General features: G+C 44.2%; 2 protein-coding genes across 2 annotated transcripts in view; both read left to right on the plus strand.

Annotated features, from left to right (window-relative positions):
* Positions 1 to 5,650: 5,650 nt before the first annotated feature.
* LOC140207856 (uncharacterized) overlaps positions 5,651 to 20,598 on the plus strand; it is a 71,753-nt gene continuing 56,805 nt past the window's right edge. The window contains 2 exon segments of the mRNA XM_072276405.1: positions 5,651 to 5,709; positions 10,738 to 12,698. Coding sequence (XP_072132506.1) covers positions 11,145 to 12,698 — 1,554 coding nt within the window. The 5' untranslated portion in view covers positions 5,651 to 5,709; positions 10,738 to 11,144.
* Positions 5,694 to 20,598, plus strand: part of LOC140208593 (uncharacterized) — a 290,808-nt gene continuing 275,903 nt past the window's right edge. Inside the window, exon 1 of the mRNA XM_072277381.1 lies at positions 5,694 to 5,709. The gene's annotated coding sequence lies outside the window, so the exon portion shown is untranslated. The remainder of the gene's footprint in view (positions 5,710 to 20,598) is intronic.

The following is a 20,598-nucleotide window of genomic DNA, read 5'->3' on the forward strand; positions in this document are numbered from 1 at the left end:
ACTGCAGTCAATTTGACTTCTTCAGTCTGCAGAAAATTCAAGGGGAACCCCTTCAGCCACACAGTGGTGACTGTTTGGAACCCATCACCACAGGGAGAGCAAGAGGGGAACAACAGGGGAGGATTTAAAAGGACTATCGTGGAACAGAATCACTGGCAGGGTCCAGCCGGCCTGAGTTGACTCATTACTGTACACTAGGTGCATTATAAATTCACTAAGTACCAGAGACAAGAATTCAAACAGAACTGATTTATTTGCCTCAGATCCAGGATATTAAACAACAGTCCCATTAAAGGTGAATGTGCAGCAGAAGAAACTCCTCCCATGCCCAGTGACCAGGGTGCAGAAATGGGTGGGGTGAGCAGCAGCAATAATTGCAGAGTTCAGCACCGACAGTCACTCTCGAAATTGCAATCAGCAACGGTGATGGACAAATACCCAGCAAGCAGCTTATTCAAGCTTTCGCCCCAGTGTGAACCCGGCAGTGTGTCACAAGGTTAAATGACTGAGTGAATCCCTTCCTACATTCACAGCAGGTGAACGGTCTCTCCCCAGTGTGAACTCAATGATGCACATTTGATGGAGATGGCTGAGAGAAACTCTTTCCAATGTCTGAACAGGTGAAAGGCCTCGATCCAATTTGAACTCGTTGGTGTCTCTGCAGGTGGAATGACCAAGTGAAACCCTTCCCGCAGTCTGAGCAGGTGAATGGCCTCTCTCAAGTGTGAACTCTCTGATGTACCTTCAGTTTAGATGATGAAAGGAATCCCTTCCCGCAGTCTGAGCAGGTGAACGGCCTCTCCCCAGTGTGAACTCGCTGGTGTACCTTCAGGTTCGATGACCAAGTGAATCCCTCCCCACAGTCAGAGCAGGACTGATGATTGAGTGAATCACTTGCTCCAATTCTTCAGTATCTGGACAGAGACAGAAAAACTGGCGTATTGTTTTCAAGATTCCTGTAGAGAGATTCCTTGTCGTTTTTAATCTGTAAAAAGATTTACAAAATCCATCAATGGGTGAAGGACATTTCAGATGAGATCACTTGAGTTGCCAAGGTGTGAACTGACTTCACACTGTTACAGTAAGGATCAACCCAAGTTGGAGAGAGAAATCATCTTCTAACTGGGCACAGTGTTGGTATCTGGAATCAAACTCCCTGATGCTCTTCCTGTCTCAATAAGAATGGGGCATTTCTGCCATCTCAAATCTCTGACTTGGCTCAGTTTGACTCTCTCTATTGGTAGTATTCCCTGTTCCCACTGAGCTGTATGGGTGCCTGGCCCCAAAGGAACTGAAACACTCTCACACAAATAGCCTTTGTTGACCTGCAGCTGGGACCTTCTTTTATGCACTGTTAATTTAAAGTGCCGCAGTTTTAACGCCATATAAAAATTTGCTGCTGAGATGAATGGTTGGTCTGTTAAAAGGAATTAGAGTGAATATTAGTATTATTTCAGGTTCTTGTCACAGTCATAGAAAAGTACAACACAGAAACAGACCCTTTGGCCCATCTAGTTTGTGCTGAACTGTTTAAATGTTTTATTCCCATATCCCTACCATCCAGGTACCTACACAAACCTCTTAAATGGTGAAACTGAGCTCGCATTCACCACTTCTGCTGGCTGCTCATTCCACACCTGGATGACCATCTGTGTGAAAAAGTTTCCCCTCATGTTCCCCTTAATGTTTCACCTTTCATCCTTAACCCATGGCCTCTGGTTGTAGTCCCACACCATCTCAGTGGTTAAAGCCAGCTTGCATTTACCCTATCTATAACCCTCATAATTTTGGTACAATTCCATCAAATCTTTCCTTAATCTTTTACATTCCAAGGAATAAAGTCCTGACCTGTTCAATCTTTCCTTATAACCAAGTCCTCCAGACGTAGCAATATCCTTCTGAATTTTCTCTGAACTCTTTCAACCTCTTTTACTTCTTTCCTCTAGGTAGGTGACCAAAACTGCACAAAATAGTCCCAAGTTACGCATCACCAATTTCTCATACAGAGTCAACATAGCATCCATCTCCTGTACTCAGTACATTGGCTTATGAAGGCCAATGTGCCAAAATCCTTCTTTCTCCAGCAACTTTTGCGTCACCACAGTACACACAGGTAACAACAGTTTCTGTATTGTACATAAATATTTCCCCTGAACCCTCCCCCAGGTGACTGACGGTGGTGAACTCAGTGATGGCAATGCCAATGAATATGAAGGGAAGGGCAGTAGTCTGTCTCATTGGAGTCTGGCACATTTGTGATGTGAAAGCTACTTGTTGCCCAGGACAAGGTGTTGGATATCATTATGGATCCAGAGAGAATGGGTTAAACATGTTCTCACGGGTAGAAAAGTCCAGAACAAGAGGAGGTAGAACAAGCAACGCACACAAAATGCTGGAGGAACTCAGCAGGCCAGGCAGCATCTATGGAAAAGAGTACTAATGCTGAGTTCCTCCAGCAATTTGTGTGTGTTGCTTGGATTTCTAGCATTTGCAGATTTTCTCTTGATTGTAATTGGAGGCAGAACAAAGGTGATTTTCTCAACAGCTGATGTGAAAGATTTTGTTCCCTTTCTCCGAGTTCCCGATCCTTGCATTTAGACAGCTGGAGCTCAGCTCTGTCTGAGAGATCCATCGGTTCCCATTCCCTCATCAGCCGGAAGCCCCCTGGGGCCCGTATAGTGATCGAGAGAGAAAGGGAAGAATCGGTGTTGGAAAAAGTCCGACCAGAGAATCGTTCTTACCTGCAACTTGGACCTCCCGAGGCCGGTTGTGTACTGCGCGCATGCGTGATATTCGGGAACATCGGCAACCCTGACACCAGCGCATTCAATCGGTGAGTCAGCGACTGCGAAATTTAAACGCTGGGCTTTCTGGGTAATCACGACGCCATTAAAAGTGTCTGCAAGCACCGGTTCCATGCCCATGGATCAGTGTTTGTATGTACAAAAAACTCAGCACCTGTTTTAATGCAGACAGCAACTCCCATAAACAATATACTGAATATCAACAGGCATTCCCTGTGTTTCATGCCAAAGTAAAACCCTCTTACAATGCAGATATAAAAAACAAGAGATTCTGCAGTTGCTTGACATGTACACACACAAACACACACACGCAAAATGCTGGAGCAACATTCTGGACCGAAGGGACTGTAATGTGCTGCAGATTCCTGTGATTCTATGTAATTCAGCGGAAGTCTCTTCTCCCAGGGAGTGGTGACTTGTTCCAACCTGTCATCACATGGAGAGTGAGAGCTGAACGGCAGGGAAAGATTTTAAAATACCTGTGCACCGACAGTTTCGCACTGGGATTCGGCCGTTCATCTGCTCCGTGTGTGCGAAATGACTCATTCACTTAATCCACTTTATGATGCTCCGGTGAGTTTACAATAAAATAGAGGTCACATTTCTGTCCGGAGTGAGCAAAAAGGTTTACTCAATCATCCCAGCTGGTGCAACGCCAGCAACTTCACATCAGGGAGGAACTTCAAATCAGCTCTATGTTAAATATTTAACCATCAAGGTAACTGAGGGACTGTTAGAAACATAGAAAATAGGTGCAGGAGTAGGCCCTTCGGCCCTTCGAGCCTGCACCGCCATTCAGTATGATCATGGCTGATCATCCAACTCAGAACCCTGTACCTGCCTTCTCTCCATACCCCCTGATCCCTTTAGCCACCAGGGCCATATCTAACTATCAATCCCCCTCTCCATTATATAATCAGTTCAACATGACTTGCCTTTCATAAGTCTATTTTTTCTGTTATTGTCACACTTTGTCGAAGTGTTAGTTCTGAGACTGATTATCATTTGCAAGGCTTTCCTACACTGAGGTTAATCTGCCTGATCTAGGATTGCTAGATTTATCCTTGCATCTCTTTTGAGCAAAAATACTGTATATCCTATTCTCTTGTCCTCAGATGCACCCCAAAGCTGTAGATGTTGGACCACAACTTCGCAGTTTCCTCACATACAATCTATCTGTACCAGATGATTTATCCACATTCAGTTCAGCTGGCATTTATGGCAAATCCTCTTTTTCAACATCTCCCCAGAACAGAGCCTCATCTTCCTTTTCTGTTACTGTCAAAATCTGCAGTTCTTGCGGCTGCTCATCCCACCCAGGACCGAACCATAGTCACTGAGCATTGGAGGAGTCAGTTCTGCTGATGTTAGCCCTAAACTAGAGTGGTGTTTAATATTATGGATCTGTGAAAGACAAATTAGTTCTGTATCAAATCCCGTGTCTCAGGTACTTACTGTCTCTACCACACTCACGATGTACAGTAGAGAGGCCACTCGGCCCATTTAGTTCCTGCCCATGTTTCTGTTCCATATCAGTATATCACAATCTATCCCTGCCATTTCCCTCTCACTCTCCCTGTGATGACAGGTTACAACATGTCACCACTCCGTGGGATAGGAGATTTCCCTTGAATGTCATAGAATCATAGAAATCTACAGCACATTACAGACCCTTTGGCCCACAGTGTTGTGCCGACCATGTAACCTACTCTAGAAACTGCTTAGAGTTACCCAGCCGTATAGCCCTCTATTTTCATAAGCTCCATGTACCTTTCTAAGATTCTCTTACAAGACTTCATTGTATCCACCTCCACCACCGTCGCTGGCAGTGCATTCCACACAAACACCACTCTTTGTTTAAAAAAACTTAGCTCTGACATCTCCTCTGTACCTATTTCCAAGCAGCTTAAACCTATGCCCCCTCGTGTTATCCGTTTCAACCCTGGGAAAAAGCCTTTGGCTCTCATTCACCTGCAAGAAATTTTCTGCATGCTTTTCTCCAGGCTGAATAAGATGATGAGCTCACTGTGGTTTTAACGTTCTTCAGGGCTCTGGACTAAGGTGCTGAAGCTCCTTCTTCCCTGCTCTTTTCAACGTTTTGGGTCATTTTCACTAATTTCAAAGGACTGTGTCTCAGACAGCTGGGTTGTTGCAATGTGCCTCTAAAGTCTGACAGTAGACGAGCAAGTGAGTCATTGATGGAGCAGAGTCAGAAAACAAAGAGTTGTCAGCCTGATTCAGGGCTTTGGGGCTCCAGAAAGAGATGGGACTTAGAGTTTATAAGGAGGAAGAGGAAGAGAAATCAGGCCGGCAGGATGTGGCTACAAATGAAAGATCAGGGACATTTTGAAACAGTTTGCTTGGGAAAAAAAGTGTTTAATTTCTGCAAATTAATGGTGGAAATCAACAGATCAGGCAGCAAATGTGGAGTGGAGACAACGTTTAGGCTGAGCCCCTTCAGCATACCGAGACTGTGTACTCCTCTGCTTAGTTGCTGCTTGAACTGCAGAGTTCCTCTAGCACTTTGTGTGTGTGTGTGTGTGTGTGTGTCTCTGTACTGTATTTCCAGCAACTGCAGAATCTCTTGAGTTTTATATCTACATTTGTAAGAGGATTGTACTTTGGCATTAGATACACAGTGATATTGAGTATATTTTTTACGGGAGCCGCTTTCTGCATTAAAACAGCTGCTGAATTTTCTATATGCACAAAAAAACCTGAGCTATGGACGTGGAACTGGTGCTTGCAGAAACCTTTAATGGCACCGTGATTACCCATAAAGCCGTGCGATAGAAATTTCGCCCTTGCCGAAGCACCGATCAAATGCGCAGGCGTCGGCGTTGTGACGTTGCCGAATATCACGCATGCGCGCAGTGCACGGTAGGCCTCAGCAGACCGACAGCAGGTAAGAGCGCGTCCCCGGGGATGAGGGAGAAGGTGAGGGGAGACATGGAAAGGGGAGAGCGGAGGGAGAGAGACAATTGCTGTGATCTCCGGGCTCCGTAACCCGCAATCCCGGGACAGTCCTGTTATCTTCGCTCTCTCTCAGCCCCACCATCCGTACACGGGCCCCGGGGAGCTTCCGGCTGATGAGGGAATGGGAACCGATGGGTCTCTCAGACAGAGCTGAGCTCCAGCTGTCTAAATGCAAGGATCGGGAACTCGGAGAAAGGGAACAAAATCTTTTACATCAGCTGTTGAGAAAATCACCTTTGTTCTGCCTCCAGTCACAAACAAGAGAAAATCTGCAGAGAGGGCACAGTTTTAAGGTGCTTGGAAGCAGGTACGAAGGAGATGTCAGGGGTGTTGTGTTCTTTATACGTACCGTGGGTTACTGATAACAAACCATATTCTGCAGAATTGAACTTGTATTTAACAGCAGAAAAAAACAAGTTTTACACTGCCATGCTTCTTGATAATTCTTCATTTCTGCGCATGCTGGGAACTCTGTCCAGTCAGGTCCTGACACGTGATATCACCACAAGGGGTGAGTTTTTTACACAGAGTGGTGAGTGCGTGGAATGGGCTGCCGGCGACTGTGATGAAGCCGGATACAATAGGGTCTTTTAAGGGGCTCATGGATAGGTACATGGTGCGTAGAAAAATAGAAGGCTATGGGGAACTCTAGGTAATTTTTAAAGTAAGTAATGTCTGGCACAGCATTGTGGGCTGAAGGGCCTGTATTGTGCTGTATTGTATTTGTTGTATGAATGGGGAAGTCACTTACCCATGACCTCTGGTTGTCGTCCTGCCCAACATCAGTGGAAAAAGCTGCTTGCATTTACCCTATCTATACCCTCATACCTTTTTAAACTTCCAACAAATCATCAAAGCAATGTATAATATCCTTTTTTACGCTTAGAGCCTTTTTTAGATGTATAAAATGATGAGGGGCATTGATCGTGTGGATAGCCAGAGGTTTTTCCCCAGGGCTGAAATGGCTAACACGAGGGGCATAGTTTTAAGGTGCTTGGAAATAGGTACCGAGGGGATGTCAGTGGTAAGTTTTTTTACACAGAGAGTGATGGGTGTGTGGAATGCACTGCCAGCAGTGGTGGTGGAGGCAGATACAAGAGGGTCTTTTAACAGCCTCTTAGATAGGTACATGGAGCTTAGAAACATAGAGGTCTATGTGCTAGGGAAATTCCAGGCAGTTTCTAGAGTAAGTGTCATGGTTGGCACAACATTGTGGGCTGAATGGCCTGGAATATGCTGTAGATTTCTATGTTCTATGTTGAACAGCAAAATTACTTTGGCTACCCTACAATCCTCTGATAACTCTCCCATTACTAAGGATGATTTAATTATCTCTGCTAGGGCCCCAACTATTTCTGCACTTGCCTCCCGTAGAGTCCGAGGGAGCACCTTGTCATGCCCCGGAGATTTATCCACCCTAATCTGCCTCAGGATAGCAAACATCTCCTCTTCTTTAATCTGTATAGGGTCCACAATTTTAATGCTGCTTTTCCACACTCTCATTGACACTCTGTCCATCTCCTGAGTAAATGAGATAAAAAAAAAAAATTAAGATCTCACCCATCTGCTTTCGTTCCACACATGGATTGCCATTCCGGTCTTCCAGAGGAGCAACTTTATGCCTTGCAATCCGTTTGTTGTTAATCTATTTCTAGAATCCCCGACAATTATCCTTTATCTTTTTTACGAGGGCAATCTCATGCTTTCTTTTCGCCATCCTGATTTATTTCTTATGTTTTCTCTTGAATTTCTTATACTCCATAAGAACCTACCTGCCTATCTTTGTTATGCAACTCCATTTTGTGCTTCACTAGGTTCTCAATATCTCTTGAAAACCAAGAGATACAGTTTCTATCTTTATCTTTTATTCTGACAAGCACATACCCACTTTGTGCTTACAAAATTTTGCTTTGAAGGCCTCAATTTACCAAGCACACCTTTGCCAGAAAGCAGCCTGTCCCAGGCCACAGTTGCCAGATCCTAGTGTCATAATTCCAGGTGTTGATCCGTGCTCTGAACACATCTGCCTTTCCTACGCTACTCCCTGTATTGAAATATACAGGATTGAGCATATCCACTGCACCATGCTCAACTTTTTCATTCCTGTCTTTGTCTGAGGTCTGAACAACAACTGTCTCCACAACGTCTCCAGTATCTGTTCTGTTATTCAGGCTCCCATTCCCCCTGCAACTTTAGTTTAACCCTCCCCCACCCCCACCTCCCACCATGCAGCTCTATCAGCCCTTTGTGCTTCATCTCGCAGATCAATAAAAAGGAGGTGCATACCAGGTACAGGCAGATAGGAACAAATGGGATACTTATGAAGTACAGGAAATTCAAGTGAACACTTATGAAAGACAAGGAAGGCATGAGGTTGCCCCAGCAGACATGGTGAAGGAGAATCCTCATGGATTTTGCAGATATGTTAAGAGCAAAAAGGATTGCAAGGGGGGAAAAAAAAATAATCCTATGCAAGATCAGAACAGTAGTTCTGATCTGAGGCAAAATAGATGTGGGAGATTTTTTTTTGCATCCGTATTTACACAGGAGATGGTCACAGAGTCTATAGAAGTGAGGCAAAGCAGCATCAACTTCATGGATCCTGTACAGATTACAGAGGTGGAGGTGTTTGCTGTCTTAAGGCAAATTAGCGTGGATAAATACCCAGGGCCTGACAAGTTGTTCCCTAGGACTCTGCGGCAGACAAGTGCAGAAATTGTCGGGGCACGAGGACAGATATTTAAATGATCTTTAGAGACAGGTGAGGTACTGGAGGATTGGAGGACAGCCAATGTTGTTCCGCTGTTCAAGAAAGGCTCTAAAAATAAACTAAGAGATTGTACATTGGTGAGCTTGACATCAGTAGTGGGAAAGTTATTGGAACGCATGTGCAGGAACTGGAGATATGCTGTAAGTATTTGGATAGGTGTGGACTGATTAAGGATAGACATCAGGGCTTTGTGCATGGTAGGTCATGTCTAACCAATCTTGTAGAGTCTCCCGAGGAAGTTATCAGGCAAGGCAGTGGATGTTATCCACATGGACTTGAGCAAGGCACTGGACAAAGTCTCATATGGGAGGTTGGTCAAGAAGGTTCAGTCACTCAGCATTCAAGATGAGACAGTAAATTGGATGAGACACTGTCTTTGGGAGAAGCCAGTGTGTGGTAGCAGATGGTTGCCTCTCTGACCGGAGGCCTGTGACTAGTGGTGTGCCACAGGGATCAGTGCTGGATCTGTTATTGTTTGTCATCTATATCAGTAATCTGGATGATCAGCAAATTTGCGGATGACACCAAGATTGGTGGTGTAGTGAACAGTGAGGAAGACTGTCATGGCTTGCTGTGCAATCTGGACCAACTGGGAAAATGGTTTGAGAAATGGAAAATGGAATTTAATGCAGACAAGTGTGAGGTGTTGCACTTTGGTATGACGTACCAAGGGAGGTCTTTCACAGTGACTGGTAGGGCACTGAGGAGTGTTGTAGAAGAAAGGGATCTGGGAATACAAGTCTTTAATTCACTGATAGTGGGGGAGTCCAGAACCAGAGGCCACAATTTGAGAATAAGGGGTAGGTCATTTAGCATGGAGTTGAGGAAAAACTTTTTCAGCCAGAGAGTTGTGGATCTGTGGAATGCAGTGGAGGCCAATTCTCTGAATGCTTTTAAGAAGGAGTTGGAGAGATCTCTTAATGATAGCAGAGTCAAGGGATATGGGGAGAAGGCAGGAACGGGGTACTGATTGTGGATGATCAGCCATGATCACAGTGAATGGCAGTACCGGCTTGAAGGGCCAAATGGCCTACTCCTGCACCTATTGTCTATTGAAAATGGTGTCATGGATGTGACGGAAAGAAAGACTTTGGCCCATTGGCCTTCATGAACCAAAGTACTGACAACAATAGATAGACGTTATGTTGACTTGTGGAAGACATTGGTGAGGCCTAATTTGGAGTATTGTGTGCAGTTTTGGTCACCTACCTACATGAAGGTTGTAAAAGAGGTTGAAAGAGTTCAGAGAAAATTCACAAGGATGTTGCCAGGTCTGGAGGACTTGGGTTATTAGGAAAGATTGAACAGGTCAGGACTTTATTCCTTGCAACATAAAAGATTGAGGGGAGATTTGATGGAGGTATACCACTATTATGAGGGGTATAGATAGGGTAAATGCAAGCTGGCTTTTACCACTGAGATGGGGTGGGACGACAACCAGAGACCATGGGTTATGGGTAAAAGGTGAAACGTTAAGGGGAACATGAGGGGAAACTTCTTCACGCAGACGGTCATCCGGGTGTGGAATGAGCAGCCAGCACAAGTGGTGCACGCGAGCTCAATTTCAACATTTAAGAGGTTTGTATAGGTACCTGGATGGTAGGGGTATGGGAGTGGGTGGTTTAAATAGTTCAGCACAAACCAGATGGTCCAAAGGGCCTGTTTCTGTGCTGTAATTTTCTGTGACTGTGACAAGAACCTGAAATAATACAAAAATTCCCTCTAAGTTCTTTTAACAGCTGTGTGGACCAACCATTCATCTCAGCAGGAATTTTGTATATGGTGTTAAAACTCTGGCACTTTTAAGTTAATAATACATAAAAGAAAATCCCAGGTGCCTGACAAGAAAGACAATTTGCCTGATACTGTTTCAGTTACTGTGGGGCCAGGCAACCATGCTGCTCAGCAGGAACAGGGAATAATACCAATGGAGAGAGTCAAACTGAGCCAAGCAGCAAATTGGAGATGGCAGAAATGCCCCATTCTTATAGAGACAGGAACAGCATCAAGGAATTGATGGTCATTCCAGATACCAGCACTGTGCCCAGTTAGAAGATGATTTCTCTCTCCAACTTGGGTTGAACCTCACTGTAACAGTGTGATACCAGATCAAACCTTGACAACTCAAGTAATCTCATCTGAAATTTAGTCCTAACCCAGTGATGGATTTTGTAAATCTTTTTACAGGTTAAAAACGAGAAGGAATTTAGCTCCTAGGATCTCAAACACGGCACGCCAGTTTTGCTGTCTCTGTCCAGATGTTTGAGAAGTGGAGCAAGGATTTCAATCAACCACCCTTCCTGCTCAGACTGTGGGGAGGGATTCACTTGGTCATCTGACCGACTGGCTCGCCCGTCATTTTACACAGGGGAAAGGCCGTTCACCTGCTCAGACAGTGGGAGTGGATTCACTCGGTTATCTCAATTGAAGGTACATCAACAAGTTCACACCAGACAAGGCCATTCATCTGATCTGTGTGTGAGAAGGGATTCAGTCGGTCATCCCACCTGTGGACACACCAGGCAACTCACACTGGGCAGAGGCTGGTCATCTGCTGAATTTGTGGGGAAGGATTCACTCGGTCATCTGACCTAATGGCTCACCAGCGGGTTCACACTGGGGAGAAGCCGTTCACCTGCTCAGTCTGTGGGAAGAGATTCACTGATTCATCCTCCCTACAGAGACATCAGCGAATTCACACTGGGGAGAAGCCATTCACCTGCTCAGTCTGTGGGAAGAGATTCAATGAGTCATCCAACCTACAGAGTCATCAGCGAGTTCACACTGGGGAGAAGCCGTTCACCTGCTCAGTCTGTGGGAAGAGATTCACTAATTCATCCACCCTACAGAGACATCAGCGAGTTCACACTGGGGAGAAGCCGTTCACCTGCTCAGTCTGTGGGAAGAGATTAGCTGATCAATCCAGCCTACAGAAACATCAGCGAGTTCACACTGGGGAGAAGCCGTTCACCTGCTCAGTCTGTGGGAAGAGATTCACTGAGTCATCCAGCCTACAGAGACATCAGCGAGTCCACACTGGGGAGAAGCCATTCACCTGCTCAGTCTGTGGGAAGAGATTCACTGGGTCATCCAACCTACAGAGTCATCAGCGAGTTCACACTGGGGAGAAGCCATTCACCTGCTCAGAATGTGGGAAGGGATTCACTCAGTCATCCAACCTACAGAGTCATCAGCGAGTTCACACTGGGGAGAAGCCGTTCACCTGTTCAGAATGTGGGAAGGGATTCACTCGGTTATCCAGCCTACAGAGTCATCAGCGAGTTCACACTGGGGAGAAGCCATTCACCTGCTCAGAATGTGGGAAGAGATTCACTGATTCATCCAGCCTGCAGAATCATCAGCGAGTTCACACTGGGGAGAAGCCGTTCATCTGCTCAGACTGTGGGAAGAGATTCACTCAGTCATCCCACCTACAGAGTCATCAGCGAGTTCACACTGGGGAGAAGCCATTCACCTGCTTAGAATGTGGGAAAGGATTCACTCAGTCATCCAGACTGCTGGCACACCAGTCAGTTCACAGTGGGGAGTGGCCGTTCACCTGCTCAGACTGTGGGAAGGGATTCACTTGCTCGTCTAAGCTAATGGCTCACCAGCGAGTTCACACTGGAGAGATGCTGTTCACCTGCTCAGTCTCTGAGAAGAGATTCACTGAGTCATCCAACCTAGTGGCACACCAGCAAGGTCACACTGGGGAGAAGCCGTTCACCTGCTCAGTCTGTGGGAAGAGATTCACTCAGTCATCCCTCCTGCAGAGTCATCAGCGAGTTCACACTGGGGAGAGGCCATTCACCTGCTCAGTTTGTGGGAAGAGATTCACTCACCCATCCACCCTACAGAATCATCAGCGAGTTCACACTGGGGAGAAACCATTCACCTGCTTAGTCTGTGGGAAAAGATTCACTCAGTTATCCACCCTGCAGAAACATCAGCGAGTTCACACTGGGGAGAAGCCGTTCACCTGCTCAGTCTGCGGGAAGAGATTCACTCAGTCATCCAACCTACAGAGTCATCAGCGAGTTCACACTGGGGAGAAGCCATTCACCAGCTCAGAATGTGGGAAAGGATTCACTCAGTCATCCAAACTGCTGGCACACCAGTCAGTTCACAATGGGGAATGGCCATTGTTATGAATCCCTAGATTTTGTTTGCTGTGGACTGTCATTTTGAGAGAGAGAGAGATTAAGAATGGAAATCAGTCTGACTTGCAGCTTGTTTACATCACTCACAGCTTGTTTAGTTTTAACCAAGGACACAGACACTCAGAGTCAGACGGAGATGAAGGAGGAAAAATGGAAGGTTCGAAACAAGGGAACTAGTGGCCAAAGGTCACTGTTTCAAACTTTCCTATGCCCACAAAGGTGGATTAATTATCGATTCAGCATACATTGAATGTGTGGTTGTCACCTCATTTGATCCATAGGAGTGGATCGGATTTGGGGTATCCTGTGAAGACCACTTATGTGTTAACCCTTGCCTGGGTGTAGTGTGGAAATTCACTTGAAGACGATACCCCTTGTGAAAAGTCACTTTCGGTGATAATTTGTATGTGGATTTGGAACAACGATGGATAAAATCTACAGCGACTGTTCTCTCGTTTTACCACCATGGATGCTGTGGAATTCAACGTTATTGCCTCCTCTCGACATTTACCCTGGATTACAAATATCTCTCTCTCCTCAACTATTCTGTGGTTGAACTGAACTTTCATAGCTTACCATCTCAAGACTCCAAGCCTTGTTTCCCCTGAGCTCAGTAGTTTGGGAGTTATACTTACCCACATTTATACACATAACACTGTTAACTTTTGTTTGTCTTGCTTAAGTTACTATATTGTTTGTAGGTACTAATAAAGATAGTGGATTTAACATCAAAAACAGACTCTAGGTGTAGTCTATTGCTGCTGACTCATTTCTAAAGTGTTACGGGGACAAAATTGGGACTTGCATCCGGGATAGGAAAAGATTTGGAGGTGTATTGATTAATTATCGATTTCACTGGAGAAATCCCTTTTGATTTATTTGTGTGTGGAAAATAAGCAGCAATGGATGTTGATAGATTTCTGGAAGCGCCAACCTCTAAGGCACTGAAGGACACCAGAAGTATTGAGTTGTTGAGTATTGTTAAATGGTTAAAACTTGCTAAGGTGAAATCGACAATGAGGAGGTCACAGATGCAGAGGATAATAGCTGAACATTATGTATCTGAGGGTGTGTTTAAAGTGGAGGAGTTGGAGGTGTTTCCTGAAAGTAAACCTAGTGAGCTTGGCCTCCCGTACAAGTTAGAAAAATTCAAGATGGAGGCTGTGGAAAGGCAGAGGCAGGTTGAGGCTAGAGAGGCAGGAAAACAGAGAGAAGAGGCAGAAAAACAGGGAGGAAGCAGAAAGACAGTGGCTGTTTGAACTGGAAAAGATAGAGAGATTGCAGCAAAGGGGTCTAGCATTAGACTCTGGTGATAAATTTGAGGGCAGTCAGGATGTTAAATTGGTACCTCCATTTGACGATGCAGAGGTTGATAAATACTTTCAGCATTTTGATAAGGTTGCTCAGAGTTTAAAGTGCCCAAAAGAGGGTTGGCCTATTCTCTTACAAAGTGTAATTAAGGGAAAGGCTCAGCAAGCCTATTCTGCTTTGACAGTTGATGAAGCAGCTGATTATGACATAGTGAAACAGGCTGTGCTGAAGGCTTACGAGTTGGTCCCAGAAGCATACAGGCAAAAGTTTAGAAATTCGAGGAAACCTGTGAACCAGAGTTATATGGAATTTGCTTATGAGAAGTTTGTGTGTTTTGACCGCTGGTGCACATATAAAAATGTAAATGATGATTTTAACAGCTTGAAAGAGTTGGTTTTAATTGAAGAATTCAAAAGTTGCATCCTTGATTTAGATTTAGATGAAAAGGATGCTGCCACTTTGCAGGAGTCTGCTAGATTAGCAGATGAGTTTGCTTTAACCCACAAGGTTATGTTTACCCCGAGTAAGAGTTTCCAAAAGAGTAGCAGGGATAACCAGGGTAAATCAGAAATTAAAGCTGGGACTAGTGACAAGAGTAAGGATGAAGAGAAGCAGTTGAAGGAGAAATATTCTGGTCTCTCTTGTTACTATTGTAAGAAAGCTGGTCATATGACGGCTAATTGTTCTGTCCTGAAGAAGGAAAAGGAGGCAGTCCCACATGCCTGTGATCAGTATGTTGAAGCACCTATAAACCCACAGGGTTCTGAACATTCTGTTGAGGCTCAGTTAAGAACTGAGAGGTCTGACTGAGTTAAGAAGGGATTCGATCACTTTATGTCAGGTGGGTTTGTATTAGTAATGGAAGGGTCAACCCCGGTACCAGTGAAAATTCTTTGAGATACTAGGGCTTCTCAGTCACTTATATTAGACAGCATTCTAAAGTTTGGTGATGAGACTGACATTGGTGAGGTAAATCTTATTAAAGGCATTGGGGGCAGCATTGTTTCTGTGCCATTGCACAAGGTAACTTTACAGTCAGGGTTGGTTTCGGGACCTGTTAAGATTGGATTATGCTCCAGTTTACCGGTGGACGATGTTACTTTGCTGTCAGGGAATGACCTGGCATATGATAATGTTGTTCCTGCAGTGCAGTCGACAACTAAGCCAACCACTGACGACCCACAGATGGATTTTAACATTTATCCTTCCTGCACAGTAACTCGAAGTACGGTGAAAAAGTCTGCTAATGCAGACGGTTCTGTGCAGCACGATTCTGATACCCAAGGTAGCCAAAATTGGGATTCAGGTTATGATGACTTGTCAGGGACTTTTCTGCCTTCATTGTTTCAACAGGATTCAGGGAGCAAGTCTGATGAGAAAGATTTATCCCTGTCCAGGAAGGAGTTTATAGCAGAACAGAACTGGGACCCTGAGATTGAAGCTTTATAGGAAACATCTCTCTCAGATGATGAAATTAAGAAAATGACAGTAGGGTATTATCTCCAGGATGGAGTGTTAACGAGGAAGTGGAGGCCACCTGCTATACCTGCGAGTGAGGAATGGGCAATTGTTCACCAAGTTGTAGTTCCTAAATTTTATTGGACTGAAATTTTAACTTTGGCTCACAGTATGCCCTTAGGTGGCCATTTTGGAGTGAATAAAACTGTAAACAGGATTATAAAGGAATTTTACTGGCCTAATTTGAGAAAAGATGTTGTGACCTTTTGCAGATCCTGTCACACTTGTCAAGTTGTGGGTAAACCTAATCAGGTCACCCCAGTGACCCCACTCCAGCCTATACCTGCATTCGGAGAACCCTGTTCCAAATTTATAGTGGATTGTGCTGGCCCATTACCAAAGACTAAAGCTGTCCATCAGTATTTGCTAACTATTATGTGTACTGCATCCAGATTCCCAGAGGCAATACCTCTCAGAAATATTAAAGCTAAAACTGTGGCGAAGGCTCTTAACAAGTTTTTTACTTTATTTGGTTTGCCTAAAGAAATCCAGTCTGATCAAGGAAGTAATTTTACATCTGGATTATTCTAGCAGGTAGTTTATGAACTGGGAACTAAACAAATTACATCGTCTGCGTACCATCCGGAATCACAAGGGGCTTTAGAAAGATTTAATTCTACCCTCAAAACAATGATTAAGACATACTGTGTTGAAAATGGAAAAGACTGGGATGAAGGAATACATTTGCTTTTGTTCACTGTAAAGGCTGATTTATACTTGTGCATTGGGGATACGCCATATCCTACACCATAGGCCCGATTTAATTTTTGCGTAGCCCAACACCGTAGCGAGCATGCGTAGTTGTGTCTGCATCACTCTGCACTTCACCACCAAAACGCAAGTTGGCGGTGGGGTTTCTCTGACACTGTTGAGCTTCTTCGTGAGAGACATGGATGAGGAAATGCATTTCCAATATTTTCGGATGTCGGCAGGTAGATTTGACGAGTTGGTTCATTGTCTCCAACCATTTATTTTGCATCAGTGTACAGACATGGCAGAGAAAAGCAACCAGAAATGCGATGCTACCAAGCATACCAATCACAGTTGTTGCGGTCTGCGTCGCCACGACGCGTGAGTTACTTTTTAGAGGAGGTGCGCGTCACCCTACGGCGTAAGGTACAGCGTGGGTACGGCATAGGGTACATAGTGCCTACGGTGTACACTTGACGCACAAGTATAAATCAGGCTTAAGAGAGTTGGTACAGGAGTCACTGGGCTTTAGTCCATTTGAACTTGTATTTGGTCATAGAGTGAGGGGACCTTTGACCTTGTTAAAGGAACAGTGGATTGATGGGGATGTACATGTTAACTTGTTAGACTATGTTTTGAAGTTCAAAAATAAACTATACCAAGCCTGTCGTCTAACGAGACAAAACTTGAAGATTTCTCAAAGCAAAATGAAGTGTTGGTTTGATAAGCGGACCAAAACAAAAGAAAATACAAGGTAAGGGATAATGTGCTTGCCTTATCTCCAATGTTGACGAATCCACTTCAAGCGAAATTCAATGGACTGTATGAAATAGTCTCTCAAATTAATGATGTGAATTATGGTATTAAAACACACGACTGACGTAAACTAACATGGGTGGTACACATCAATATGATAAAGCCTTATTCAGACAAGCAGGCACCATCGGTGAGTGTTGTCAAACATATAAATCTGACAGCCCTGAGAATGAAACAATTGACTTGTCCGAGACTTTTCACAAGCCAAACATGGTCCTGGTTAGACTAATGAACTCAGTTGTTCTCGAAAACATTGACAACAAGTTGGCTCATCTGCAGCCAAGGCAACAACAACAGCTGAAGGAATTAATTCTGAAGTTTAAAGATTTATTTCCTGATGCTCCCAAGTAAACCACAGTCGCAGTACATGACGTAGATATTGGTCAAGCCAAACCGATTAAACAACACCCATATCGCATGAACGTAGAAAAGTGTAAATTGGCTGAGCAAAGAATTGAATATATGCTGAAAATAGTATTATTAGGCCTTCAACATCAGATTGGAGCTCACCCTGCGTTATTGTGCCCAAACCTGATGGTAGTGTTAGATTTTGCACTGATTATAGGAAGGTAAATGCAGTAACAAAAACAGATGCCTATCCTATCCCTAGGGTGGATGATTGCATCGATAAGGTTGGAAAAGGTAGTTTCTTACAAAGATTGATCTGTTGAAAGGGTATTGGTGTGTTCCATTGACGGACTGAGGTAGAGAAATTTCTGCATTTGTGACACCTTCTGGGTTGTATGAATACAATGTTTCACCATTTGGAATGAAATATGCTCCAGGAACATTCCAGAGAATGATGGATTCTGTAATTCAAGGGTTAGGACACACAGATGCCTATATTGATGACTTAGTCACAGGGAGTGACACTTGGGAAGAGCATATCTCTGTAGTAGAAAAGCTGTTTGACAGGCTCTCCAGGGCCAACCTTACAGCTGACGGAGCTAAGAGTGAATTTGGCCATGCCACTGTGATCTGTCTTGGCTGTGTTGTAGGTCAAGGCAAGTTGGCTCCTGTGCAGGCAAAATCCAGGCCATTTCTGAAGTTCCTATTCCGACTGTGTGATGAAGGCCCGTCACTGATTACAGACGTCTCATGGCACACTCAGTAAAACACTCAAAGGGTCATCCACACACATTATTCCCTCTGTTATTGTGGTGAGTGCACATGTCACAATAAATCAACAGTCACAATTTTACACTCATCCCCAGCAGTAATAGGTATGAAAAAAAGAAACACACTATGTCACAGTTTTATTATCTCAGGTCAATTTATTCATATTCATCTTTCCAATAAGTGTTTTGCCGAAGTGTCATGATAATCTGACGTTTCTCTCCTCCACAGTCACTGGGTCTGAAACAGAGCTGCTGCATAGAGCTGTCTTCTCTAGAGGCAGCAGCAACCTGCACAGGTGTGCCGATGGTGGAGGATACCATCTTCACCTGGGACAAGGGTTATGTTACCTAATTACTCATCTTGTGGTAAAGTTTTGGGGTTTATACAAGTTACTTAACTGGGAAATGGTGAATCCTATGATGAAGTCTATGTGTTTATTGTGAGAACTGGTGGTAGAGTTTCAGATTGTGTGAAATGGAAGATAATTGAGTTAATTAGCTTTTGGTTAGTCTGGGGGGATTGGCTTAGCAGTTATAAGCCTCGAGTTACCAAGGCTTTGGGTTCTTTTTTGTCTAGTCTGAGGGTGGCTGTTAACCAGACAGGTGACAATTGCAAGCTGTATGTATATATATATATAGTTTTTTAAAAATTTCTTGTTTTGATGTGGACATCCAAGTTTTTCTTTTTCCACTATTTTTGTAAATAAAAGCACCTCAATCTATTTTTACGACTCAAGCCATCTTGTTATTTTTCTTAGACAGTTGACCCACAGTTTTTGTGACAGACTGGTAAGAAGGCTCTTGGAAGGTTTCTGGGAATGGTTGGATATTATCGTAAGTTCTGTAAGAACTTTGCTGATATCGCTCTTCCTCTGACTAATCTCCTGAAGAAGGGTGAAAAGTTTGTTTGGACCGAGCCTTGTCAGGAAGCATTTGATCAACTGAAAGTTATTATTTGGGATTAGGCCAATCAATGTAGCGTCATCAGCAAATTTAATTAACAGATTGGCGCTGTGGGTGGCGACACAAGTCATGGGTGCACAGAGAGTAAAGGAGGGGGCCAAGGATTCAACCCTGTGGGGCATGTGTGCTGAGGGTCAGAGAGACAGAAGTGAGGGAGCCCACTCTTACCACCTGCCGGCGATCTGACAGGAAGTCCAGGATCCAGCTACACAAGTCAGGGTGAAGGGCGAGGTCTCTGAGCTTCTTGTCGATACTTCACGTCTTCGTATGGCTAAAGCTCTGCCCATGACTGCAAGGAACTGCAGAGAACTTTGGTCTCATCTGGAAACATCGTAGAAACAAGCCTCCCCTCTATGGACTCTTCCTGCACTTCCCCTGCCTCGGGAAAGCAGGCCGTGTACTCAAAGATGCCCACAACTTTGGACATTATTGCTGCAAACCCAATCCCCCATCTGGGAAGAGATACAAAAGCCTTAAAGCGCATACCACCAGGCTCATGGACAGCTTCCTGTCTGCAGTTGTCAGCCAAATTAATGGTCTCCAGTCCAATAGAATGAACTCGACCTCACAATGTAACTCGACGTGACCCTGCCCCAAATGTCTATCTGCACTGCACTTTCTCTGCAGCCATAATGCTTTGTTACAGTTATTGTTTTGTCGTATATCAGCTCAATGTACCGTAGTAATGTATTGATCTGTGTGGATGGTAGGTCGGGCAAGATTTTCACTGTAGCTTAGTGCGTGATAAGAATAAACAAATTCCCCATTTTAATTGTGTGGAAATATTAGACAGACTGAGCTTCTGCTTTGAAACCACAGAGGGAAACTTAACTGTTGTCATTTCTGAGGAAAGCAAATAAGTAGAAAAGGATTCAATCTCGCATTACGATCTGCAGTAACTGGGATCAGGTGACCGGTGGTGGGTCTCCCAGACCAATTATCAGAATCAGGTTTAATAGCACCGGCAGATGTCATGGAATTTGTTGTCTCTGCGGCAGCAATAGAACCTAATTCATAACAATAGATTTTAACCATTGTGATTTAAAATAAGAATATACATATTAAATAGTTAAATTATATAAGTAGTACAAAAACATTTTAAGAATGTAATACTGTAAACTATTTTAATTGTGTGGAACTATTTGACTGACTGGGTTGTTGCTTTGGAAATTCTGGAGTGAAGCTGAACTAAACTGTACACATTTATGAGAAGCTCAGATAAATAGAAAAGGCTAATTTTCACATGAATGGGTCAGACATTCAGAAACACTGGCTGCACTTCAGCTGGTAAAAACACTGGTTGAGGCCTAGTCCCAGGCCTCAGCCCAGTGGTTATGGTCTGGGACTTGGTGAGAGTAAGCATTCGGCACAGACTAGAAGGGCCAAGATGGCCTGTTTCTGTGCTGTAATTGTTATGTGGTTATATGGAAACATGCTGAAAATATTGCAGAATAAAACATTGTCCACCCACA

The sequence above is a fragment of the Mobula birostris genome, chromosome 13, assembly GCF_030028105.1.
Source record: "Mobula birostris isolate sMobBir1 chromosome 13, sMobBir1.hap1, whole genome shotgun sequence".
Taxonomy (NCBI): Eukaryota; Metazoa; Chordata; class Chondrichthyes; order Myliobatiformes; family Myliobatidae; genus Mobula; species Mobula birostris.